This window comes from Microtus pennsylvanicus, chromosome 1 (genome assembly GCF_037038515.1).
Source record: "Microtus pennsylvanicus isolate mMicPen1 chromosome 1, mMicPen1.hap1, whole genome shotgun sequence".
In the NCBI taxonomy this organism is placed as follows: domain Eukaryota; kingdom Metazoa; phylum Chordata; class Mammalia; order Rodentia; family Cricetidae; genus Microtus; species Microtus pennsylvanicus.
Window position 1 is genome coordinate 50,529,278 of NC_134579.1, and position 12,294 is coordinate 50,541,571.

General features: G+C 38.2%; 1 protein-coding gene across 1 annotated transcript in view; it reads right to left on the reverse strand.

Annotated features, from left to right (window-relative positions):
* Window positions 1–220: 220 nt before the first annotated feature.
* Trat1 (T cell receptor associated transmembrane adaptor 1) overlaps window positions 221–12,294 on the reverse strand; it is a 37,796-nt gene continuing 25,722 nt past the window's right edge. Inside the window, exons 4-6 of the mRNA XM_075963990.1 lie at window positions 8,367–8,428; window positions 6,313–6,401; window positions 221–2,000 (exon numbers count right to left, since the gene is read on the reverse strand). Of these exons, the coding sequence (XP_075820105.1) occupies window positions 1,743–2,000; window positions 6,313–6,401; window positions 8,367–8,428 (409 nt within the window). The 3' untranslated portion in view covers window positions 221–1,742. The remainder of the gene's footprint in view (window positions 2,001–6,312; window positions 6,402–8,366; window positions 8,429–12,294) is intronic.

Below are 12,294 nucleotides of genomic sequence, written 5' to 3' on the forward strand. Positions count from 1 at the left end.
TCTTCTACAGGTAGAGCTTTCCAATTATACACATACATATATGTAACAACATTAAAGAAAGAGAGATCCCTGACAGAAAACAAGAAGGGGTGCATGGGAAGGTTCTAGAAGAAGGAAGGGGAAAGGGAAAACTATATAACTTCATCAAAACTTTTAAAAAATTTTAAAGTACTATAAAAAAATGGAATGTATGGAAAATTCACAGCATGCCACCAGAAAGGAAAAAAAAATGTATGTTGTTTCCAAGTTTTTCTGTCAAAGTAACCTTTAAAAATACATATTATAACAGGTTAAATATGTTTATTATAAACTACCAGCAAACCTCCTTTCTCAGTGAAGGACAATAGTCGTTGTTTTGTTCCTGATAATAGGGTTTTTTTTTGTTGTTTTGTTTTGTTTGTTTGTTTTGAAACATGGTTTCACTCTTAGCCCAAGCTGACCAGAAATTCACTTTCAGGACCAAAAAACCTGGAACTAATGGGGCTCTTCCTGCCTCAGACTCCGGCATGCTGGGATCACAGCTAAGCACCTTCACCCATGTTGAGGCTTTGTTAACTGTTTGGGAGACAATGTGGGATAATCCTTTAGAATTTAAACTGTATGTATGTATATATTTGATCCAACTTCTGATCTTCTAGAGATCTGATTTTTGGAGATTCATACTATGAAATTTTTTTTAAGTATATTTAATTTTCTTTAAGGGACTCAACACAAAGAAGAGACTAGATAAGTGTCCAGACATGTCTTGGAGGGCTCTCATTAAAATATCATTTGTGAGCACATAAAATAGAAACTTGAATTAATTTAAGTAGCCTTCAAAATTACTTAAATGAATTCTGATTTAATCATAAATGAGCTACAATCCAGACATTAAGATTATGGCACAAAACTTGGGATGAAGCTCAATGATCGAGCACTTGCCTTTCATGGTAAAGACCCTGGGTTTGCTCCCCAGCATTACCAGAGACACAGTCTAAAACATTTGATATAGGTAGATACAATAGAAATAAAGCCAGAACATCTTGATACATGAAGAAAATTTAAATAACATGCATGACACTCTACTTTTAAGTTAAAATAATAAAAAAAGGAACAACCAATACTTTTACATGGTCGTAGTTGAGTAAAATATCCACAAACCAGGCACAAAGTTATTCATACTGATTATCCCTGGCAGTAGAATTTCTAAGTTCTTCTTAAAAAATTGTTATAAGGAACATGAATCTATTTTTATCACAATTTTAGAATAATTACGCTATTTACGTATTTGAAAAATACTCCTCAATTTATTCTACTTTTCTTAGCAATGTACTTTCAATTATTAGAAATTATTGAAACTTTTAATTATTTCATATTGATGAAAGAGGAAATGTTGGACTAATATTTTGAGACATTGTCTTATCTTTCCTTCAGTATGTCCTAGGGCACATATATACTTTAGATTTTTAAAATTTTCCTAGTTATTACTATACATTTTGACTTTTTTAACAAGTAATTTTATTTACAAACTTGATTTTATTGTTTTACTTTTTATACTTGGATATTTTTTAATGAATTCATATAGCTAATTTTAATACATTAGATTGGGTGTGTGGAGACACAATCTCTGAGAAAAGGAAGTTACCATCCCATCAACAAAAGAGCAGACTATCATCCTGCCGGTCCTTGTGTGTCACATCAGGGTCTTGTTTTCTTAACCATCTCTGATAGGGTCATTATCAGTGAGCCGGATCATTGTCCGGCTAGACTACAGGCTCTCTCTTGGCACGGATCAATCCAAACAGTCTTGCAGGATCATCATGAACACTTTCTTCTACTGCCTGGTTGTCAGATGAGAAATCTGGTACCAAATTGTTCTGAGAAATGCTGGTATCCATTGCACAAACTTGTGCATCCTTCTCCCTGTCTGAGAAATTAGCATTCTGCTTCCGGGGCCTTCTGCGTTTCCCCTTGATGCTGTGATCCAGTGTGGCATAGCACATCTGACTTTCAGCAGGTACCTGAAAAGAAACATATGTGAGCTTTTCACTGTTTGTCTATTCTTTAATTTTCAATATTTCTATAAATTTTCATGGCTAATGACATTTTTTTTCTGTCTTCAGTTACCTGATTTTGCAAAGTTGACAGTTGAAGACAACAGCAACAAACCAACAGGTAATTCATGACTTTTGAGTTGGAAAATAAAGATATTTAGATGAATTTCCTGGACTTTCCCATATTCAAAATTTACACGAGCACATCAGACCATTTGTCACCTGCTTCTGTCTTCACTTTCACCCCAAGCAGTTACTGCCTTCCATCACTCTCCTGAGCAACTGTACCTTCATTTGTTTAGGAGGGAAAGCACATTGTAGGGAGGAATAAAGGGTGTGCTTTCCATAAGCTTAATAAATGGCGACTTAGTAATTTAAACAGACTCACAAATCCTTCCTCTGCCTCTTACTTCACATTTTTAAAGGTTTGTAAGAAAAAAGCAAAACACATCTTCTTGTACAACTGACACCTAAGACAGAATGGAATTTATTTCCCTTCCCTTCTGTCCTAGAGGTGGGTCAATGCCGGGAGGACAGCCTTTTCCGGACTAAAGTCTGGATTCCATGTCCTGCCTTTTAAGGTTTTTTCTGTTTTGATGCTCAGTACTCCCTGACTCTGCTCTGTGTCCCAGCAAATTTGACAATTCACGATTACACACATTTAGGACTCTCATCTGCCTCAACAGACAGACTGGTGAAGAGCTATTAATGTTCACTGAGAGCCACGGAGGAGTGGCTATTCGTTGGTCTTTTGGGACTTGGCTGAACTCTCTTATTTTCTTAGGTAAATTTTGCCCTATCCTGTTTGACAGACTTGGAGTGCTGTACCCAAGGCCAGCAAGACCAAGTAACCTACCAATGCTGGACCAAGCAACCCAATGCCTCCCACTGCCCTGGCAATAGGGTCCAAGAGAATGTCCCAAGAATGGGCATATTTGATGGCATTTTAAAGTTAATATTTATTATCAAGAATAGAAAGCTATCTTTTCCTTTGAGTAAAAAGAAAGAGGCACAAGCTGTTAGTGGCTTGCCCAGCCTCACTTGAAAAGTCTGCTGCTGACATATAGAAAGAAGGAGAATGAGGAGAATGAGGACTGCTTCTCTACTCAATCATCTCAAAAGCAAAGTACAGTCTTATCTCTGTCCATCATTTGAGGCAATAATCTCCCTTTAATACCAAAGCATTGGAATTTGGCTTCTGCAATTATAGGAAATCACTCCAAATAACAAGTGACAATACAGCTGTGTTTTATCAGGCAGTGCCAGGTTAAAAAAATGTACGAGTCCCAGGAGCTGAGAGATAGCTCAGAGGTTAACAGCACTGGCTGCTCTTCCAGAGGTCCTCAGCAACCACACGGTGACTCACAACCATCTCTAATGAGATCTGGTGCCCTCTTTTGGCACGCAGGCAGAACACTGTATACATAATAAATAAATCTTAAAAAAAATTGAGCCTCAAGAAAGGATCATGGCTGCACATTAAATATTTACTTTAGACTTCCACTTTGACGGATTAGTTTAGGGAATTGGGGGTACATAGAGGAAAGGGTAAAGGGATGTGGGTCCCCAGAAAGACACTGAAACTACAGGGGATGAAAAGAACCCACCTAATTTCCACTTAGTTCAGAAATTAAAAGAAGCAAAGGAAACTTTTGTTGTTATGTTTGTTTGTTTTGTTTTGCTTTTATATTGAGAACATTTGCACATATGCTACGCAAATGATAATGATCATTTCCAGGAAGAAAAGGAAAATTAATTAAAGTGATAAGATCCTAAAAGACTCAGAGGAAATAGTTTGGAACATAATTAGTAACGGTCTGGGAAGGGAGAAGATATTTTTTTTTTCTCTACTTTTTTTATTGAGAAAATGAGAAAAAAAACAAGTTTCCACCTCCTCCCAGCCTCCCATTTCCCTCCCCCTCCTCCCACCCTTCTTCCCCTCCCCCCACCCTTCTCCCCCTCCCCCCACTCCTTTCCCCCTCCCTCTCCAGTCCAAAGAGCTGTCAGGGTTCCCTGCCCCGTGGTAAGTCCTAGGTCCTCCCCCCTCCGTCCATATCTAGGAAGGTGAACATCCAAACTGGCTAGGCTCCCACAAAGCCAGTACATTGCGTTTGATAGAGTAAGGAGGCGGGACATTGATCCAAGATCAACAAATAAATAAAAGGAACATCACATGTGTATATCCTTAAATTTTATAGGCTATGGAACACTTGTGAAATAACCTTCTTGTGAGGTTTTCTGGTGAACTTTTAGGACTTAATTTTTGATGGTAGACCAAGATACTCAAGTTACAGTCTCTGAACCACATACATTGCTTTCAACGGGCAAAGAAATGACCCATATGTTTCTCAGAAAACATTTTCTTTCTTCAGCCTATGCATGATATCATGGGTTTCCTACGCTTCTGTGACCCATCAGTACATGAATATTCGAGAAGCAAATAGGGTAGGTCATGAATATGCTGATAAAGTAAAATTGAGCAATTAGGAGAAGATGACTTCCAATGTGAAACTAAATTTATAAAAATGTAATAGAAGAGAAACTGAATAGTGTCTCTAAATTCATAAAAGAGCAGACTCAAGGATGTTACATGGTTTTGCATCATTTCCACTTGAGTAAAAACCAGGCACATCTCAAACAAAGCTACTCTATGCAATTCCCATGTGTTTACTTATAATTTGTATTTATGATTCTTGGTATATTAACAGCTAAAATGGTGTGAGTGGGTCTCTACATTTCTAGATGATTTAATTTCACCTTAATCTCTTTCAAGGGCTTTTTTTTAATATCACGAGATTAACAGGAGATATTATGTCATGTAGTTTTTCCTAGTTTAATAAAATAAAATGTACTTTATAAAGATTTGTGTTTTAAGAGTATGTGTGTGGGATCAAACCGGACTCTCTGAACATGGTGGACAGTGAGGGCTGCTGAGAAGCCAAGGATAATGGCACTGGGTTTTGATCCTACTGCATGTACTGGCTTTGTGGGAGCCTAGCCTGTTTGGATGATCACCTTCCTAGACCTGGATGGAGTGGGGAGGACCTTGGACTGCCCATAGGACAGGAAACCCTGACTGCTCTTTGGACTGAAGAGGGAGGGGGAGAGGAGTGGGGCATGGGGAGTGGGGGGAGGGGGAGGGAAGAGGGAGGCTGGGAGGAGGCAGAAATTTTTAATAAAAAAATAAAATAAAATAAAAACAGATAAAAAGAGAAATAAAAAAGAGTATATGTGTGTATGCATGTACCTATGTACTTTCTCTCTCTCTCTCTCTCTCTCTCTCTCTCTCTCTGTGTGTGTGTGTAGGGGTGTGGATGTGTGCATGTGTGTGTGTGCGCGCACGCATGCATGTGCCTGCAGAGGGCAGACAGGTTGTCAGATCCCCTGGAGCTTGAGCTACCAGTGATTGTGGGCTAGTCAGTGTGGGTTTTAGGAACTGAACCCGGCCTTATGTAAAACCAGAAGGTTAATGGTACCTTAACCATCGAGCCATCTCTCTAGGCCCTGAAAGCATATTTTATAATTAACCAAATATCAGATTGCATATGTGGTGACTTTTTTCTCAAATATCACTACACCTTGATTTCTTAATAAAATTGTTAAGAAGTCTGATATCTTACAAAATTCATGTAGCGAAAAGGAGGAAAATTCTACCATAATGGGAAATTTCCAAACTGTGAGCTATTTTTAGAATAAGACTGTTGTATGTAAGGTGGCTCTACCTTGGGATTCTGTCTCCTCAAATAGCATCTGGGGACAAGTTCCAGGACAGGTTTTTTTTTTTCTTTGCAAGTTTTTATAAATGGGAATTTTAATGTTGCCTCCTTCATGGGAATCTAAGCAGAGAATGCATATGGGGCACATAAAATAAAGCCCAGGAACTGTCACCACCATGACTAGTCTAGGCAGTAGGGAGAGGATACAAGAGAAAAGATTTTTGGAGAAGAAAGAATAATGCTTTAACTGAATGTTTTGATGCTTTCAGAACATTATGCAAATCTGCAGCTGTACATACATATATGTGTATATATGCATGTATGCACAGACAGGGTCCATTGTTCTTTGAACTATACTTAATTTTGAGTCTTCTGGTGTTCAGTTTTGCTCCTGCTTCTGTATTTTCCTGTAGAGCTCAAGGCTCAGAACTTGACACATGAGTCATGCTGCAAAATTTTTAACAGGCTGCTCCTAATGTCTATCGGAAAACACTTTTTGTGCTCTTGAAGCTCGTCCAGGTGCTTTGAACTAGACCAGATGTGAGTTGTGCAGGAAACTTTACCTGTGCAGATGCGGTGGCTTCTTGCATGTCACTTGCAGATCTCTGTGGCCGAGCTTTCATTTGTTCATAGCAGTCCTCATCCATTGGCTCTTGGGAGTAGAGGAGATTTCCGTGGAAAAATGAAAAGTGCTGGTATGAATAAAATGCATGATCCAGACAATATTTAACTAAGAACATATAGCCTCAAGAAGTATTTAAATAGTACGTTAGATAGACATGCAATGAAGTTATGGAAGTGCAAGCTATTCCTGCAGATCTGACAGCGAAGCCCTTTGCCCACAATGTTACTGACAGACAGTTAGAAGCGCAAGATGCAGACTATATCAAAAGGATTTTATGTACCACAGAAGCATGTGGAAGCCTCATCTAAACCACTGTTTAAAATGATCTAGAGATCCAATGGAGTTAAAGGGTTGCCTGTGTTATCTGCTACATGGGTGTCACTGTACATGCTACACCATGGCATAAAGCATGGTGCTTTCCAAATTCATCAATGATTATGGCTTTGTAATTCATTCTATGAATGATATGTTTTATTCAGAATTTTTTAAAATACCTCATTCTAATTTTGAATAAAATGACTTAGATTGGGATTTGTGCCCCATTAGCTAGAGTCATATCAGATAGACAGGATTGTCTTAAGTCCTCAAGATTGTTCAATACCATTCTAAGGATCTCAAACTTTTGTGCATTGTTTAAAAGTGAACAGACTTGTACCCACTACATCCTTCATGATAGTGAACCATCCTATTCTGTGTCATTATTCTCCCAAACACATCCCTGTACATGTCTACTTAGAGTGGCTACTTATCCGGCCAGAATGTACAACGCACCAACTGGGCCTCAGTGAGGAAGATATATTTATTATACCAAAAGGTACCTAGTAATCTTTCTGTCCTCTCTGAAACACAACATGGAAAAAACAATAGAATGGTGTTTCTTAAATCTTAGTTCATGAAAAACTAGCAATAGAATCTTGTGTTTACTTGTTAAGTAGCGGATTTCTAAAGCCAATCCAGGGCATGTGAGGTCAAAATCTTAAAATAAAACCGGGCATATTTGGGTTTGGAAAGTACTGATCTGATGGGCACTGGGCCATTAGAATTTATAAGAATTTAAATATGAAGGATGAGATCGTAATTCTGCAATATGGAACAGAAGGGACATTAGTTTAATATAATGTTTCTGGCTTGTTAGTGTGCAGGAGTTAGAACATGCTCATAATGGAAAGAAAGACAGTTAAATCTTTGAATCATTAGAAAAAATTCACATTTCTCTAACTTTATAGTCCTATACTGGTTTGGATATGTAGACATTATGATGTTGTTAGATCACAGAAAACTTGCGTTTGAGACAGAGATTTGCAAGCAGAATAATCCCAGAAGCTCTGCCCGTGAATAGAGTGGAGGTTTGGAAAAGCACAGCCTCTTCTCTCATCAGCTATGACATCAGATCACAGCTGCTTGCTCTGAGGACTTTAGAGAGTTTAATGTGGAGAGAAGGTTCAAGTGAAGAGCACTTGTAGAAGAATAGAAGCACCAACCACTTAGTGATGACTTGGTTCTGCTTTCTCCCCACTTACTATCAATCTAGTCCCAGGTTCTCCATTTAAAGAGTTCAGGTTAAACCACAGGAAACGGGAGAAAGTGTTCATGATTTTGGCAATCGAGCCTGTACACAGGCTTCTATATACAGGTGCCCAAATACTGTTTCTGTAGATCATATTCTATTCTAGAAATGACTTTATTTTATAGAATTCTCTGTGCGACAAAATTCATGGGAATAGAACCTTCTGCTTTTCTAGTAGTGATGTATTGTTGTTGCTCCAGGAGTGAAATGAAGCTCCCAGAGAAGCAGGAACTGCTGGCTTGTACTGACAATCACGGTGCAATTTACAGTGTGGCCCTTGCACACATAACCTACACAATGTATTATACATAACTTATGGTTTCTAGAATACCGAACTGTAATGGTTTTAAAAATGAGATACCACAAATTATTGGTAAATTTATATGTGTTTTTGACATGTCTAATAATGGAAAAATAAAACTTACCTGGGATTATATTATCTAAATTACCGTAAATTGGAGTATCTTCAACATAATATTCATCAACTCTGTAACAGGGAAAAATAATTTTCTTTATTAGATAAAATCTGCTTTGCACTTAGTAAAATGCAATTACTGAGTAATAATTGGTTGACTAATAACTAATTTCTCAGCTATCTTCAATATCTAGGAAACTATCATATGCTCTTGTTCAACCATAGGAGTCTTTCTATGGTAGAAGGGATCATATATGAATGAGTGAAAGCATGAATCATGTATTCGTGTGTATATGTGTGTGTCTATGTTTGTATATGTGCATATTTATGTGCCTATGTGTGTTTCTACGCATGTGTGTATGTGCAAATTAAAAACTAAGATGGGAACCTTCTTTCACGAAGAAGGATAATATACGATTATTGAGAACTCATGTGTTAGTGACTTTTTTTCATATACTTTGTTTGCTGTTTTGATTCTCAAAGCAATTCCAACAGGCCAGCACTATATTGCCTTGATTTATAGATACAAAACATAAAACACACAAATGCATGACTTCTTGATTTCAAGGTCACAAAAGTAGAAAATAGCAGGTTTAGGATTAGAATGCAGGTTGTCTGTTCTATTATCTTTACTGCCTGTTGGCTTGCTACCAGCACAGCTCTGAAAGGTTCAAAGCAGCATTGTTTGTGATAGCCAGAACCTGGAAACAACCTAGATGCCCTTCAATGGAAGAATGGATGAAGAAAGTATGGAATATATACATATTAGAGTACTACTCAGCAGTAAAAAACAAGGGCTTCTTGAATTTTGCATGCAAATGGATGGAAATAGAAAACACTATCCTGAGTGAGGTAAGCCAGACCCAAAAAGAAGAACATGGGATGTACTCACTCATATTTGGTTTCTAGCCATAAACCAAGGACATTGAGCCTATAATTAGTGATCCTAGAGAAGCTAAATAAGGTGAACCCAAAGAAAAACATATAGACATTCTCCTGAATATTAACCTTCAGCAGGCGATGAAAGGAGACAGAGACAGAGACCCACATTGGAGCACAGGACTGAAATCTCAAGGTCCAAATCAGGAGCAGAAGGAGAGAGAGCACGAGCAAGGAACTCAGGACCGCGAGGGGTGCACCCACACACTGAGACAATGGGGATGTTCTACTGGGAACTCACCAAGGCCAGCTGGCCTGGGTCTGGAAAAGCCTGGGATAAAACCGGACTCTCTGAACATAGCGGACAATGAGGACTACTGAGAACTCAAGAACAATGGCAATGGGTTTTTGATCCTACTGCACGTACTGGCTTTGTGGGAGCCTAGGCAGTTTGGATGCTCACCTTACTAGACCTGGATGGAGGTGGGTGGTCCTTGGACTTCCCACAGGACAGGGAACCCTGATTGCTTTTCGGGCCGAGGGGGGGGGCTTAATTGGGGGAGGGGGGAGGAAATGGGAGGCGGTGGAGGGGAAGAGACAGAAATCTTTAATAAATAAATAAATTTAAAAAAACTACATTGATTAAGTAAATTCTTTAGACTCAGATTGGTAGATGAAATATAAAGATTGAAAACACTACAGACAGGAGAGGCCTGAGACTCAGATAGATTAATTTCTTACTTAGCTTTATGAGCAAGATCAGAAATAATTACTGGTTGTGAGAGTTTCCCACTCTTCCAAGGCTCAATCAACCCTTGGGCCAGTTCTACAGAAGGGTGTGATTACCTGTACTGCATTCTCTAGAAGTCTGCAATGTGTAGGAGTTAAGCATCCAGAAACACAGTCAGCAATTGCAGAACTAGGGCCACAATGTAAATTTGATTGCAAAGTCCTATGCTCTACCCATATCCTAAGGAAGTCATGCAGAAAAATATATAATCTAAAGGCCTTAGGGAAACGGTCCAGTAGATCATATAAAAACTATTGTTTCCTGCGCCTCTAGTCAAAGGGACTGTACTAGGGATACATGAGTATTGGTTCTTGTTAAATTTTCTTCTGCTTTATGGAACTAATGCTATTGTCACAGTAAATACCTTATCAATGTCACCAGACTGCCCTACTGATATAACTCCTATGACAATGGCCCTACTGACTAAATTTTATATTGGCAGGGTTGGGACAGAGGTATATAACACTTGGTAAATGAAATTTTATGAAATAGGACCAACCGCTTTTACTTTGAGATTGCAAGTCACAGAATGTTGGAAGGAATTACAATCAAAGAAAAAGGAAGTCATCCCAAGGCATGACACTGAGTACTTCCCATACTTCTTAAAGAAGACAGAGTATATATAAATACTAAGTAAATTTCCTTAAACAGGTAACACTTCAAAGATGGCCACACAAAATGGCTTAAAAGTCCAAATGTTGGCCCTCATTTCACTTATCCAATAGTGAAAGACCTGATCTACAGCATCCTTTCCATCCAGTACACCTTAATACTTGAACCAATTGTCTTGATCATGGATTTCCTCTAGATATGCACAAAATATTACAGCAAAAGTTGAAGGCTTTTAATAAGACGAGCCATCCATTTTCCCAGCCCACAGAGATAGCAGATGCAACCTGCAAATGATAAATCATGTCCAAAAAATGAATATCACTCTATTCCCTGTGAATGAAAATAAGATGTGATTTATAATGTCGGGCCCCGTGTCTGCAGGCTGGTCCCAAGTGATTAATCACCTCAAATAAACTATTATTCAGAAGCAGCTGCTTAACGAACAAATTAAAAAACGTGTTTTTACTTAGCAATGCCAAATAGCTCCAGCTTATTGCAGACATGTAATAACTTCAACAACAAATGTTTGGCAATGTTTTATGTGGAAGATTACAATAATTGCTGTTTTTTCCTTCGGCAATGCTGAGAATCAAATGTCAGGTCTTGAGCATGCTAAGTAAGTATCTTTCCTCTGAGTTACATACTCAGCTCATATAGTGATTGCTTTTTAAAAAATTAATAACTGAGCTCATAACTGAGACAACAATATACCCTGAGTTTGGGATCAAGTCAGACTCAGTCTGGGAATGTCTGAAGAGGAACTCTAGATATTAGGTAATTTATTGGCACTTCAAAATTGTAAAGTATATTATTTTAACCTCTTTTATGGTCCAAATTTTGAGTTTTCATTTAGACCTTATCCAGTCCCTGCTTTAAAATGTTTACTTTACTCACCTCAAGTGCTCTGTGATGTAAGTAGATTTGAATTACTCCTTAAAACAAAACAAAACATTGCTTCTGACTGGATCCCTTTGAACTTCAATCCTATAAGTTCTAGCTCTAATACTTATAAATCAAGGAGGCTAAAATTACTTTATTTTTCTTAACTTCCAAATTCCATAATACAAAATAGAGTTCCAACATTCAAGCAAAAAGGTAGGATATTGCTGCAAAACTAATCAAATTGTTCTAAGGAGTTAGGGCGTTATCAGGCTGGGGAAAAAGCAGGCTTGGGGTTCTGTCAGAAACTGGTGTTGACAAATGTTAGCTTGATTCACTTAAAAGCATTTCTTTGACTAGGTAGAGGCTTAAGTTTGGGTTGTATTGGCATCTGAATGTTTTCTACAACAACAAAGGAGGGTGAAATTATTTGGAGGATGAATCATTTTGCTAGAGGAGTGTTTTAAGGTTCAGGAGAAGGAGCAAGAGAGAAGCTAATAGAAAGAGGAATGTCTTAGGGTTTGTTTGTTTGTTTGTTGCTGCTGCTGCTGTTTGTTTGGTTTGGTTTTTTTGAGACAGGGTTTCTTTATGTAGCCCTGGTTGTCATGGAACTCACTCTGTAGACCAGGCTGGCTTCAAACTCAGAATTCTTCCTGCCTCTGTCTCCTAAGTGTTGGGATTAAAAGTTTGTGCCAGTACCACCAGGTGAAGAAGGATGCTTAAAAGAATTCCCACACTAGCTCAGAATTGAGAAATAGACGGTTACTTATTTAGGGAT